Consider the following 14,127-nt stretch of genomic DNA (forward strand, 5'->3'; position numbering starts at 1 on the left):
AAACGAGAAGAGCGCGAGAATAAAGAGCGCAAAGAACGAGAGAAGCAGGACAAGAAAGAGCTCAAAGAACGAGAGGAGCAGGACAAGAAAGAGCTCAAAGAACGAGAGAAGCAGGACAAGAAAGAGCTCAAAAAACGAGAGGAGCGCGAAAATAAAGAGCGCAAAGAACGAGAGAAGCAGGACAAGAAAGAGCTCAAACAACGAGAGGAGCGCGAAAATAAAGAGCGCAAAGAACGAGTGAAGCAGGACAAGAAAGGACAGAAGTATGAGGAGAAAAGTGGACTGACGCAGAGGGAGAAACATCTTGCACGGAGGAGAAGAGTCATCGTCTGTTATCAGTGTCTGGTTCTCCAGCAACAAAAGATACAACAGTTAATGGCAAAGTGTGAACAGCTGGCAGAGGAAAACAAAAACCTCAGAAAGGCTGTCCAAGAACACAACCAGTGTTCTTCCAAGTTGAGGAGCTGGCCAACGAGGTTTTAACTCCGTGAAATGACCTGGAAAGGCCAATGTGAACGTCCATTCATCCTGCATGTTTCTGACAGAATGTGTGTTTTAGTTGTGTTGATGTGATGTGATCTCCCAGCACTGGTCTCCTGTTTGTTTGCAATTACAGCCACCACTCAAGATCTGTTCTGTTCTCAGTTTATAGCCTTACTGTTAGTTTACATTGTTCACCTTGGCTTTTACCATTTTTATGCCTGTATTATCTTGTTTCCTGTACTTTTATTATTTACTTTGATGTTATTAATACATGGCTGACTCCTGTCTGCAGCACTTCAACGAAAGTTGTTTTTTATAAATGTGCTTTATAAATAAACTTGAATTGACCTTATTTTATCTTATTTCATGTTAATTATTAAACATTTTATGTAGAGCTGCAGTCGATAAACATTCAGGTTGCCATGGATACAGGAAAACATTCACAGGCAGCTACAGAGGACCTATACTCTGCTTATATTAGTTAAATGTTCTTCACCCTCTTTCTTCTTTTTTATTCTTCAACTATCAACATGTTGATCTCACAGAGGACATTCCAGGTCAACTTCAACGAGGGTCATCTGCCAAATGTATCTCCTCCTACAAACTTCAAGCTACAGTCTCCAGTTTAGTCTTAAAACGCTCATTAGATGCCGCTCTATCAAACTTGTATTCAGAATTTTCTAATTCCGAATCGTTTCCGCACGCCAGGCTCTCAAAGTTGGAGTGGTGTTTGAGGTCTCCTCTGCTGTTACCATGGTGACAGGCTGACACACAGAGGCATACAAAGAAGACGACAATCGGTGAACAGTCTGGTCCATGTTTATTTGTGAAGGGTTAATTAGACTGAAGGCACAGTACATGATCAGAACTACTGTGGAGCTTCCACACAAAAGCAGGATTAAAGTATCTGTGATGAAGCTGACAAAGTAAACATGTACTGCACACACACACACACACTGAGCAACACGATGCGCTGCATGTAAACACGCCGGATGCATTCATCTATAGCATGGCATCGTATTTATGAGCAGCAGTTGGCACATTAGGTCGAAGACGAGGCGATTAACATCACAGTGTTAAAATTATAAAAGAAAAAACATCTGCGGTAAAAGAGAACCCTCTCCTCCACCGTGGAATGAGACGGAAGGCACACACACACACACACACACATCATTAAACTCTGTAGTGACGCTCAGTTCCCTCTAACCTCTACATGAATCATACGATGATAGGCACTTCTCACGGCATCAGTCATGTGCGCTAACTGATTTAAAACAACTTCAAACTGCATCTCTGTGAAGTTCTACAATCAAAGGCTCTGATTTAAGGCTTTCAGGTTAATGCACCTCTGCAGCATTAGAACACTAACAGCTGATCTCTACATGTGTGCATATATATATAAAAAGGGGGCTTTAAAACGGTGGAATCATTTTCAAGTAGCATTTGTTTGTCTACTCCAGGATCACATTGTGTTGAGTCAGGATTGGTGCTCCTGGGGCAAGAACTTTCTGAATGTTGAACAAAGAGCGGCTGTGAGCAGCTCGTTCTTCCTCATGATGCCTCCACTGTGCGATAAGTAAAAACAGAACACACCAATCCCCGCGTCTCTCAGTCTGTCTCTGTCTGTCTGTCTGTCCGTCTGTCTCTCTGTCCCTCTCTCTGTCCCTCTGTCCGTCTGTCTGTCTCTGTCTGTCTGTCTCTCAGTCTGTCTCTGTCTGTCTGTCTGTCCGTCTGTCTCTCTGTCCCTCTGTCCCTCTGTCCGTCTGTCTGTCCGTCTGTCTGTCTCTCTGTCCGTCTGTCCGTCTCTCTGTCTGTCTCTCTGTCCCTCTGTCCCTCTGTCCGTCTGTCTGTCCGTCTGTCTGTCTCTCTGTCTGTCTCTCTGTCCGTCTCTCTGTCTGTCTCTCTGTCTGTCTCTCTGTCCGTCTGTCTGTCCGTCTGTCTGTCTCTCTGTCCGTCTCTCTGTCTGTCTCTCTGTCTGTCTCTCTGTCTCTCTGTCTGTCTCTCTGTCCGTCTCTCTGTCTGTCTCTCTGTCTGTCTCTCTGTCTGTCTCTCTGTCCGTCTGTCTGTCTCTCTGTCCGTCTCTCTGTCTCTCTGTCTGTCTCTCTGTCTGTCTCTCTGTCTGTCGGAGGTAGATATTAGAACCTAGGAGCAGGATTTTCGGGGCTTTCTGGCCCTGGCAGTCCTGCTCGTGTAGCACCGCAGCGTCCGCGTTTAGTCCGTCTTCCACACTACGTTCAGGACCTTCACCACCTCCTCGTAGATGATGAAGACGATGGCCACGTCCATACACACCCGACCCAGTCGAGGCACAGTACCTTTGTAGAACCTGAGCAGAGCGAATGAAGAGGCTCACACCGTGCATCATAATGACATCATAATCCAACATGGTGCTGAAGCTGTCCTTTAATCTTTTGGATATAACATTATAAATGCAAATCATTTCTACACATTAATTTCATGGACTAACGGTGGACGTATCGTCCTTTTCATACACCTACCACTGATTTATTACAGAAAGTAACTTCACATCTGTTCTAATCATAAAGAAAACAGCGGCTGCCACTGTTGAAAAATCAATAAAGCACTAAACTAGATAATCATAAAGCCACAGAAAAAGAATTGAACGGAGACCAGGATGTGTGAACAGTACCGTTCTCAGATTATGACTGTTTGGTTTGACAGAGTGGTAAACAGGTAAACACTGGTGGACTTACGCCATTGGTCCCTCGTGCTTCATGATCTTCATGGCGCAGTCGATTGTGCTTTTGTACTTGTGAGCTTCGAGACCCTGTTGAATAGCATACAAACGCGTTAGCTTCGATGCTAACAGCGACCTTGTACAGATAAATCCAGCCGGTTGAGCTAACCTGCATCCTGGTCTTGATGACGTCCAGCGGAGTGTTTCCAAACACGCTGGCAGCACCAGCCACAGCTCCAAACAGTCCAGTCAACAAAGGGTTGATGGCTTTGTTCGGGTCGTCACCTGACAGACACACGACAGATCATTGTATGCTGCGGTTCTTTTTCTGGCTTCATGCAGTGATAACACACTCTCTCACCTTTGTACCAGTTTCTCAGTGAAGTCATGACGTAGAAGCGGATGGCCTGGTTGGAGCCTTGTTTCAGTACAGTAGCTGTGAGGCCCTGGTAGGTGCCCTTCAGTCCTGAGACACACAGAAGAAGTAAGACAACCAGCAGGACGCCATGATGGAGTCACATGTGAGCAGCAGTCACATGACCAACACTCAGAGAGTCTCTGTCTGACCTGCAGCTGATCTCTGTCTGAATACCTGAGTTATTCTGCACACACACTCTGACCGCAGAGGAGGAAAAGCATCCTCTGAATAACACATGTGTATTGATGGGAGTTACTTCCTGTGTCCAGCAGGTGGCAGTATGAAGCCACTTGTTACCTTGAGACCTGATGATCTCCCTCACACCGTGGAAAAACCCTTTGTACTTTGGGTTCGCTGACGTCTGGTCGTGGATGAACTTCACCTGAAATGTATCGTAAAGATTAGATTAATGAACAGACAGATTAATGAACAGACAGATTAATAAACAGACAGATTAATGAACAGACAGATTAATGAACAGACAGATTAATAAACATGTCAGTATCCAAATATTTACATTCACTCTTTATTACCTTGACTGTCTCCATGGGACAGACTACAACCACTGCCTCCGCCACTCCAGCTCCAAGGCCGCACAGAAAGCCTCGCTTGCTGTCCAGTTTACCGCTCTCATCACGCATCTTATTACTGAGGAACTCAAACACCCCGAATCTGGAACACGGAGAGGAAAACAGGCAGAAAGACAGTTAGTATCGGCTGGTGTTGATGAAAAAGAACCTGCATCCAAAATGACAGACGCTGTAAAAACATGATTCACTCTGAAAATCACAGCAAATCTGAGCTCACAGTGTTTTTATTTTACACTTTCTTCTCCATATAACAATGTCAACATGTGACCAGCAGTCACATGACAAAAAATAAATAATAAAACATGTCCGTGGGCACTTCTGAATAAATACAGATTAAATACATTGATTGACTTTATCACCTATGATTGTAGTTATGTTTTTGTCATCCTACATTTTCCTTTATTTAAAAAAACAAGTATTAAAGTGTTAACCCGTTGAGACGCGAAATGTCTCCTTAAAAACAAGTTTTAAAGACACAAAAAGTGTTGTATTCTTTCACTGTGTTATTTTTAAAATGAATAATCGCTGTGTGGTTTCCTGTCAGTCCAAATATGAGTAAAAAAATACTGAAACACTGTAAATGTGGGAGCTAAAGCAAAGGAAGGTTAACTGTAAATAGCTAACGTTAGCCGAAGCTAGCAGCTCTGGAGTCAGTTAAAATGCAACCAGGTGGCGCCATTAATGAACTAAAGGACGAATAATTATTGTTGATTACTTGGCGGACATGTTTACTGTGTCTTCTGATTCATTACACTGCGCCAAGCGGTGGAGAAGCGGAGTTCGGGACGGGCCTCGGTGCCGCACTCAGCTGACAGGTATTAGCCTGTCACTGGTTAGCTAGCTGACCGGGACGGTACCGTTACCTTTTCTATCGGCGCCTGCCGGTGAGCTGCCAGAGACCGGGCCAGAGACAGGACGGTGTTGAAGTAAAATCCTCGATCTCCTTCTCCTCCGTTCAGAGACATGTTTTGACGCCGAGCTGACAGCACTACACAACAAACACACACATCTTCCTTCATTCGTCCCGACGAAGCTCTGCGAATCTGACAACTACGGCGGCCGCAAGGGACAAAAGGCGCAGAGCAAGGTCACAGTGTAGGATCCCAAGGATGGATGGAGGGATGGAGGGATGCGAGCAGGAGGCCGGTTTAACCGTTCCAATACTGCGATTCATTGATTATTTAGTCAAATATCGGCTACGGGGTCTCCTCCATCTCCATCCAGTAGTCTCAATATATATTTTTATCTTATCTTATCTTATTTAAAATGGGCGTATTTGTTGATATTTTTAGTTTTGATTCCCGTTGCAAGGCAGCACTTAACTCTGTCTGGTGACCAAAAAACCCTGCAACAAATCAGAGACTCAGGCAGGCAATCAGAGAATCGGACGAATCGGCCACTTAAGCTGCAATTTATTGAAAACAAATGACACCAAATGATCTCGAATATGTGGCCTATATGGGTCAGATGTAGAATCAGTAGTGTATGCAAGCTTGGATGTGTGAGGCGAGAGCTAAAGTGAAACAAAAGATAAGGGGGCCGCTGGTGAGCAGGGCTGATCGGTGCCGAAGGACTGGCTTTTAAACCCAGCAGGCCACGCCCCTGCCAGGTGGCACCGTAATCAGGAAAACGTCTGATAATAGGTTGCCATGGATACAGGCAGGCAGGGCTGTTACCATGGTGACAGGTCAACAAACCAGAAGCTTTTCCACATTAGCACATTTGAGCGACACGCAGCGGGACGCAAGGACTCATCAAGAATGCTCAGGACTATTAAGAACTTTATTAAGAAGGCGATTCAGAATTACAAGAAGAGAAGCGCAAAGAAGGAGAGAAGCGTGAAAATAAAGAGCGCAAAAAACGAGAGAAGCAGGACATGAAAGAGCGCAAACAACGAGAGGAGCGCGAGAATAAAGAGCGCAAAGAACGAGAGAAGCAGGACAAGAAAGAGCTCAAAGAACGAGAGAAGCAGGACAAGAAAGAGCTCAAAAAACGAGAAGAGCGCGAAAATAAAGAGCGCAAAGAACGAGAGAAGCAGGACAAGAAAGAGCTCAAAAAACGAGAGGAGCGCGAGAATAAAGAGCGCAAAGAACGAGAGAAGCAGGACAAGAAAGAGCTCAAAGAACGAGAGGAGCAGGACAAGAAAGAGCTCAAAAAACGAGAGAAGCAGGACAAGAAAGAGCTCAAAAAACGAGAGGAGCGCGAAAATAAAGAGCGCAAAGAACGAGAGAAGCAGGACAAGAAAGAGCTCAAACAACGAGAGGAGCGCGAAAATAAAGAGCGCAAAGAACGAGTGAAGCAGGACAAGAAAGGACAGAAGTATGAGGAGAAAAGTGGACTGACGCAGAGGGAGAAACATCTTGCACGGAGGAGAAGAGTCATCGTCTGTTATCAGTGTCTGGTTCTCCAGCAACAAAAGATACAACAGTTAATGGCAAAGTGTGAACAGCTGGCAGAGGAAACAAAAACCTCAGAAAGGCTGTCCAAGAACACAACCAGTGTTCTTCCAAGTTTGAGGAGCTGGCCAACGAGGTTTTAACTCCGTGAAATGACCTGGAAAGGCCAATGTGAACGTCCATTCATCCTGCATGTTTCTGACAGAATGTGTGTTTTAGTTGTGTTGATGTGATGTGATCTCCCAGCACTGGTCTCCTGTTTGTTTGCAATTACAGCCACCACTCAAGATCTGTTCTGTTCTCAGTTTATAGCCTTACTGTTAGTTTACATTGTTCACCTTGGCTTTTACCATTTTTATGCCTGTATTATCTTGTTTCCTGTACTTTTATTATTTTACTTTGATGTTATTAATACATGGCTGACTCCTGTCTGCAGCACTTCAACGAAAGTTGTTTTTATAAATGTGCTTTATAAATAAACTTGAATTGACCTTATTTTATCTTATTTCATGTTAATTATTAAACATTTTATGTAGAGCTGCAGTCGATAAACATTCAGGTTGCCATGGATACAGGAAAACATTCACAGGCAGCTACAGAGGACCTATACTCTGCTTATTATTAGTTAAATGTTCTTCACCCTCTTTCTTCTTTTTTATTCTTCAACTATCAACATGTTGATCTCACAGAGGACATTCCAGGTCAACTTCAACGAGGGTCATCTGCCAAATGTATCTCCTCCTACAAACTTCAAGCTACAGTCTCCAGTTTAGTCTTAAAACGCTCATTAGATGCCGCTCTATCAAACTTGTATTCAGAATTTTCTAATTCCGAATCGTTTCCGCACGCCAGGCTCTCAAAGTTGGAGTGGTGTTTGAGGTCTCCTCTGCTGTTACCATGGTGACAGGCTGACACACAGAGGCATACAAAGAAGACGACAATCGGTGAACAGTCTGGTCCATGTTTATTTGTGAAGGGTTAATTAGACTGAAGGCACAGTACATGATCAGAACTACTGTGGAGCTTCCACACAAAAGCAGGATTAAAGTATCTGTGATGAAGCTGACAAAGTAAACATGTACTGCACACACACACACACACACTGAGCAACACGATGCGCTGCATGTAAACACGCCGGATGCATTCATCTATAGCATGGCATCGTATTTATGAGCAGCAGTTGGCACATTAGGTCGAAGACGAGGCGATTAACATCACAGTGTTAAAATTATAAAAGAAAAAAACATCTGCGGTAAAAGAGAACCCTCTCCTCCACCGTGGAATGAGACGGAAGGCACACACACACACACACACACATCATTAAACTCTGTAGTGACGCTCAGTTCCCTCTAACCTCTACATGAATCATACGATGATAGGCACTTCTCACGGCATCAGTCATGTGCGCTAACTGATTTAAAACAACTTCAAACTGCATCTCTGTGAAGTTCTACAATCAAAGGCTCTGATTTAAGGCTTTCAGGTTAATGCACCTCTGCAGCATTAGAACACTAACAGCTGATCTCTACATGTGTGCATATATATATAAAAAGGGGGCTTTAAAACGGTGGAATCATTTTCAAGTAGCATTTGTTTGTCTACTCCAGGATCACATTGTGTTGAGTCAGGATTGGTGCTCCTGGGGCAAGAACTTTCTGAATGTTGAACAAAGAGCGGCTGTGAGCAGCTCGTTCTTCCTCATGATGCCTCCACTTGTGCGATAAGTAAAAACAGAACACACCAATCCCCGCGTCTGTCTGTCTGTCTCTTTCTGTCTGTCTGTCTCTGTCTGTCTCTGTCCGTCTGTCTCTCTGTCCCTCTGTCCGTCTGTCTGTCTCTGTCTGTCTGTCTCTCAGTCTGTCTCTGTCTGTCTGTCTGTCCGTCTGTCTCTCTGTCCCTCTGTCCGTCTGTCTGTCCGTCTGTCTGTCCGTCTGTCCGTCTCTCTGTCCGTCTGTCTGTCTCTCTGTCTGTCTCTCTGTCCCTGTCCGTCTGTCTGTCTCTCTGTCCGTCTCTCTGTCTGTCTCTCTGTCTGTCTCTCTGTCTGTCTCTCTGTCCGTCTGTCTGTCTCTCTGTCTGTCTCTCTCTGTCTCTCTGTCCGTCTGTCTGTCTCTCTGTCCGTCTCTCTGTCTGTCTCTCTGTCTGTCTCTCTGTCCGTCTGTCTGTCTGTCTCTCTGTCCGTCTGTCTGTCTCTCTGTCCGTCTCTCTGTCCGTCTCTCTGTCTGTCTCTCTGTCTGTCTCTCTGTCTGTCGGAGGTAGATATTAGAACCTAGGAGCAGGATTTTCGGGGCTTTCTGGCCCTGGCAGTCCTGCTCGTGTAGCACCGCAGCGTCCGCGTTTAGTCCGTCTTCCACACTACGTTCAGGACCTTCACCACCTCCTCGTAGATGATGAAGACGATGGCCACGTCCATACACACCCGACCCAGTCGAGGCACAGTACCTTTGTAGAACCTGAGCAGAGCGAATGAAGAGGCTCACACCGTGCATCATAATGACATCATAATCCAACATGGTGCTGAAGCTGTCCTTTAATCTTTTGGATATAACATTATAAATGCAAATCATTTCTACACATTAATTTCATGGACTAACGGTGGACGTATCGTCCTTTTCATACACCTACCACTGATTTATTACAGAAAGTAACTTCACATCTGTTCTAATCATAAAGAAAACAGCGGCTGCCACTGTTGAAAAATCAATAAAGCACTAAACTAGATAATCATAAAGCCACAGAAAAAGAATTGAACGGAGACCAGGATGTGTGAACAGTACCGTTCTCAGATTATGACTGTTTGGTTTGACAGAGTGGTAAACAGGTAAACACTGGTGGACTTACGCCATTGGTCCCTCGTGCTTCATGATCTTCATGGCGCAGTCGATTGTGCTTTTGTACTTGTGAGCTTCGAGACCCTGTTGAATAGCATACAAACGCGTTAGCTTCGATGCTAACAGCGACCTTGTACAGATAAATCCAGCCGGTTGAGCTAACCTGCATCCTGGTCTTGATGACGTCCAGCGGAGTGTTTCCAAACACGCTGGCAGCACCAGCCACAGCTCCAAACAGTCCAGTCAACAAAGGGTTGATGGCTTTGTTCGGGTCGTCACCTGACAGACACACGACAGATCATTGTATGCTGCGGTTCTTTTTCTGGCTTCATGCAGTGATAACACACTCTCTCACCTTTGTACCAGTTTCTCAGTGAAGTCATGACGTAGAAGCGGATGGCCTGGTTGGAGCCTTGTTTCAGTACAGTAGCTGTGAGGCCCTGGTAGGTGCCCTTCAGTCCTGAGACACACAGAAGAAGTAAGACAACCAGCAGGATGCCATGATGGAGTCACATGTGAGCAGCAGTCACATGACCAACACTCAGAGAGTCTCTGTCTGACCTGCAGCTGATCTCTGTCTGAATACCTGAGTTATTCTGCACACACACTCTGACCGCAGAGGAGGAAAAGCATCCTCTGAATAACACATGTGTATTGATGGGAGTTACTTCCTGTGTCCAGCAGGTGGCAGTATGAAGCCACTTGTTACCTTGAGACCTGATGATCTCCCTCACACCGTGGAAAAACCCTTTGTACTTTGGGTTCGCTGACGTCTGGTCGTGGATGAACTTCACCTGAAATGTATCGTAAAGATTAGATTAATGAACAGACAGATTAATAAACATGTCAGTATCCAAATATTTACATTCACTCTTTATTACCTTGACTGTCTCCATGGGACAGACTACAACCACTGCCTCCGCCACTCCAGCTCCAAGGCCGCACAGAAAGCCTCGCTTGCTGTCCAGTTTACCGCTCTCATCACGCATCTTATTACTGAGGAACTCAAACACCCCGAATCTGGAACACGGAGAGGAAAACAGGCAGAAAGACAGTTAGTATCGGCTGGTGTTGATGAAAAAGAACCTGCATCCAAAATGACAGACGCTGTAAAAACATGATTCACTCTGAAAATCACAGCAAATCTGAGCTCACAGTGTTTTTATTTTACACTTTCTTCTCCATATAACAATGTCAACATGTGACCAGCAGTCACATGACAAAAAATAAATAAATAAAACATGTCCGTGGGCACTTCTGAATAAATACAGATTAAATACATTGATTGACTTTATCACCTATGATTGTAGTTATGTTTTTGTCATCCTACATTTTCCTTTATTTAAAAAAACAAGTATTAAAGTGTTAACCCGTTGAGACGCGAAATGTCTCCTTAAAAACAAGTTTTAAAGACACAAAAAGTGTTGTATTCTTTCACTGTGTTATTTTTAAAATGAATAATCGCTGTGTGGTTTCCTGTCAGTCCAAATATGAGTAAAAAAATACTGAAACACTGTAAATGTGGGAGCTAAAGCAAAGGAAGGTTAACTGTAAATAGCTAACGTTAGCCGAAGCTAGCAGCTCTGGAGTCAGTTAAAATGCAACCAGGTGGCGCCATTAATGAACTAAAGGACGAATAATTATTGTTGATTACTTGGCGGACATGTTTACTGTGTCTTCTGATTCATTACACTGCGCCAAGCGGTGGAGAAGCGGAGTTCGGGACGGGCCTCGGTGCCGCACTCAGCTGACAGGTATTAGCCTGTCACTGGTTAGCTAGCTGACCGGGACGGTACCGTTACCTTTTCTATCGGCGCCTGCCGGTGAGCTGCCAGAGACCGGGCCAGAGACAGGACGGTGTTGAAGTAAAATCCTCGATCTCCTTCTCCTCCGTTCAGAGACATGTTTGACGCCGAGCTGACAGCACTACACAACAAACACACACATCTTCCTTCATTCGTCCCGACGAAGCTCTGCGAATCTGACAACTACGGCGGCCGCAAGGGACAAAAAGGCGCAGAGCAAGGTCACAGTGTAGGATCCCAAGGATGGATGGAGGGATGGAGGGATGCGAGCAGGAGGCCGGTTTAACCGTTCCAATACTGCGATTCATTGATTATTTAGTCAAATATCGGCTACGGGGTCTCCTCCATCTCCATCCAGTAGTCTCAATATATATTTTTATCTTATCTTATCTTATTTAAAATGGGCATATTTGTTGATATTTTTAGTTTTGATTCCCGTTGCAAGGCAGCACTTAACTCTGTCTGGTGACCAAAAACCCTGCAACAAATCAGAGACTCAGGCAGGCAATCAGAGAATCGGACGAATCGGCCACTTAAGCTGCAATTTATTGAAAACAAATGACACCAAATGATCTCGAATATGTGGCCTATATGGGTCAGATGTAGAATCAGTAGTGTATGCAAGCTTGGATGTGTGAGGCGAGAGCTAAAGTGAAACAAAAGATAAGGGGGCCGCTGGTGAGCAGGGCTGATCGGTGCCGAAGGACTGGCTTTTAAACCCAGCAGGCCACGCCCCTGCCAGGTGGCACCGTAATCAGGAAAACGTCTGATAATAGGTTGCCATGGATACAGGCAGGCAGGGCTGTTACCATGGTGACAGGTCAACAAACCAGAAGCTTTTCCACATTAGCACATTTGAGCGACACGCAGCGGGACGCAAGGACTCATCAAGAATGCTCAGGACTATTAAGAACTTTATTAAGAAGGCGATTCAGAAATTACAAGAAGAGAAGCGCAAAGAAGGAGAGAAGCGTGAAAATAAAGAGCGCAAAAAACGAGAGAAGCAGGACATGAAAGAGCGCAAACAACGAGAGGAGCGCGAGAATAAAGAGCGCAAAGAACGAGAGAAGCAGGACAAGAAAGAGCTCAAAGAACGAGAGAAGCAGGACAAGAAAGAGCTCAAAAAACGAGAGGAGCAGGACAAGAAAGAGCTCAAAAAACGAGAGGAGCGCGAGAATAAAGAGCGCAAAGAACGAGTGAAGCAGGACATGAAAGAGCGCAAACGAGAGGAGCGCGAGAATAAAGAGCGCAAAGAACGAGAGAAGCAGGACAAGAAAGAGCTCAAAAAACGAGAGGAGCGCGAGAATAAAGAGCGCAAAGAACGAGTGAAGCAGGACAAGAAAGGACAGAAGTATGAGGAGAAAAGTGGACTGACGCAGAGGGAGAAACATCTTGCACGGAGGAGAAGAGTCATCGTCTGTTATCAGTGTCTGGTTCTCCAGCAACAAAAGATACAACAGTTAATGGCAAAGTGTGAACAGCTGGCAGAGGAAAACAAAAACCTCAGAAAGGCTGTCCAAGAACACAACCAGTGTTCTTCCAAGTTTGAGGAGCTGGCCAACGAGGTTTTAACTCCGTGAAATGACCTGGAAAAGGCCAATGTGAACGTCCATTCATCCTGCATGTTTCTGACAGAATGTGTGTTTTAGTTGTGTTGATGTGATGTGATCTCCCAGCACTGGTCTCCTGTTTGTTTGCAATTACAGCCACCACTCAAGATCTGTTCTGTTCTCAGTTTATAGCCTTACTGTTAGTTTACATTGTTCACCTTGGCTTTTACCATTTTTATGCCTGTATTATCTTGTTTCCTGTACTTTTATTATTTTACTTTGATGTTATTAATACATGGCTGACTCCTGTCTGCAGCACTTCAACGAAAGTTGTTTTTATAAATGTGCTTTATAAATAAACTTGAATTGACCTTATTTTATCTTATTTCATGTTAATTATTAAACATTTTATGTAGAGCTGCAGTCGATAAACATTCAGGTTGCCATGGATACAGGAAAACATTCACAGGCAGCTACAGAGGACCTATACTCTGCTTATTAGTTAAATGTTCTTCACCCTCTTTCTTCTTTTTTATTTTTCAACTATCAACATGTTGATCTCACAGAGGACATTCCAGGTCAACTTCAACGAGGGTCATCTGCCAAATGTATCTCCTCCTACAAACTTCAAGCTACAGTCTCCAGTTTAGTCTTAAAACGCTCATTAGATGCCGCTCTATCAAACTTGTATTCAGAATTTTCTAATTCCGAATCGTTTCCGCACGCCAGGCTCTCAAAGTTGGAGTGGTGTTTGAGGTCTCCTCTGCTGTTACCATGGTGACAGGCTGACACACAGAGGCATACAAAGAAGACGACAATCGGTGAACAGTCTGGTCCATGTTTATTTGTGAAGGGTTAATTAGACTGAAGGCACAGTACATGATCAGAACTACTGTGGAGCTTCCACACAAAAGCAGGATTAAAGTATCTGTGATGAAGCTGACAAAGTAAACATGTACTGCACACACACACACACACACTGAGCAACACGATGCGCTGCATGTAAACACGCCGGATGCATTCATCTATAGCATGGCATCGTATTTATGAGCAGCAGTTGGCACATTAGGTCGAAGACGAGGCGATTAACATCACAGTGTTAAAATTATAAAAGAAAAAAACATCTGCGGTAAAAGAGAACCCTCTCCTCCACCGTGGAATGAGACGGAAGGCACACACACACACACACACACATCATTAAACTCTGTAGTGACGCTCAGTTCCCTCTAACCTCTACATGAATCATACGATGATAGGCACTTCTCACGGCATCAGTCATGTGCGCTAACTGATTTAAAACAACTTCAAACTGCATCTCTGTGAAGTTCTACAATCAAAGGCTCTGATTTAAGGCTTTCA

At 44.5% G+C, this 14,127-nt stretch overlaps 2 protein-coding genes across 2 annotated transcripts; both read right to left on the reverse strand.

Annotated features, from left to right (window-relative positions):
- Positions 1–2,536: 2,536 nt before the first annotated feature.
- On the reverse strand, positions 2,537–5,158 carry LOC114429699 (tricarboxylate transport protein, mitochondrial). Its single transcript, XM_028398361.1, has 7 exons — positions 5,053–5,158; positions 4,133–4,271; positions 3,897–3,981; positions 3,543–3,647; positions 3,351–3,466; positions 3,198–3,271; positions 2,537–2,809 (listed from the first exon to the last, which is right to left on the reverse strand). The coding sequence occupies exons 2-7, from the start codon at positions 4,238–4,240 to the stop codon at positions 2,695–2,697; spliced, it is 603 nt and encodes a 200-aa protein (XP_028254162.1). The 5' UTR covers positions 4,241–4,271; positions 5,053–5,158; the 3' UTR covers positions 2,537–2,694.
- A 3,569-nt stretch (positions 5,159–8,727) lies between these two features.
- Positions 8,728–11,420, reverse strand: LOC114429703 (tricarboxylate transport protein, mitochondrial). Its single transcript, XM_028398364.1, has 7 exons — positions 11,216–11,420; positions 10,295–10,433; positions 10,123–10,207; positions 9,769–9,873; positions 9,577–9,692; positions 9,424–9,497; positions 8,728–9,035 (listed from the first exon to the last, which is right to left on the reverse strand). Exons 2-7 carry the CDS (start codon positions 10,400–10,402, stop codon positions 8,921–8,923), a joined length of 603 nt encoding a protein of 200 aa, XP_028254165.1. The 5' UTR covers positions 10,403–10,433; positions 11,216–11,420; the 3' UTR covers positions 8,728–8,920.
- Positions 11,421–14,127: the final 2,707 nt, after the last annotated feature.

Source organism: Parambassis ranga, unplaced genomic scaffold (assembly GCF_900634625.1).
Source record: "Parambassis ranga unplaced genomic scaffold, fParRan2.1 scaffold_217_arrow_ctg1, whole genome shotgun sequence".
In the NCBI taxonomy this organism is placed as follows: Eukaryota; Metazoa; Chordata; class Actinopteri; family Ambassidae; genus Parambassis; species Parambassis ranga.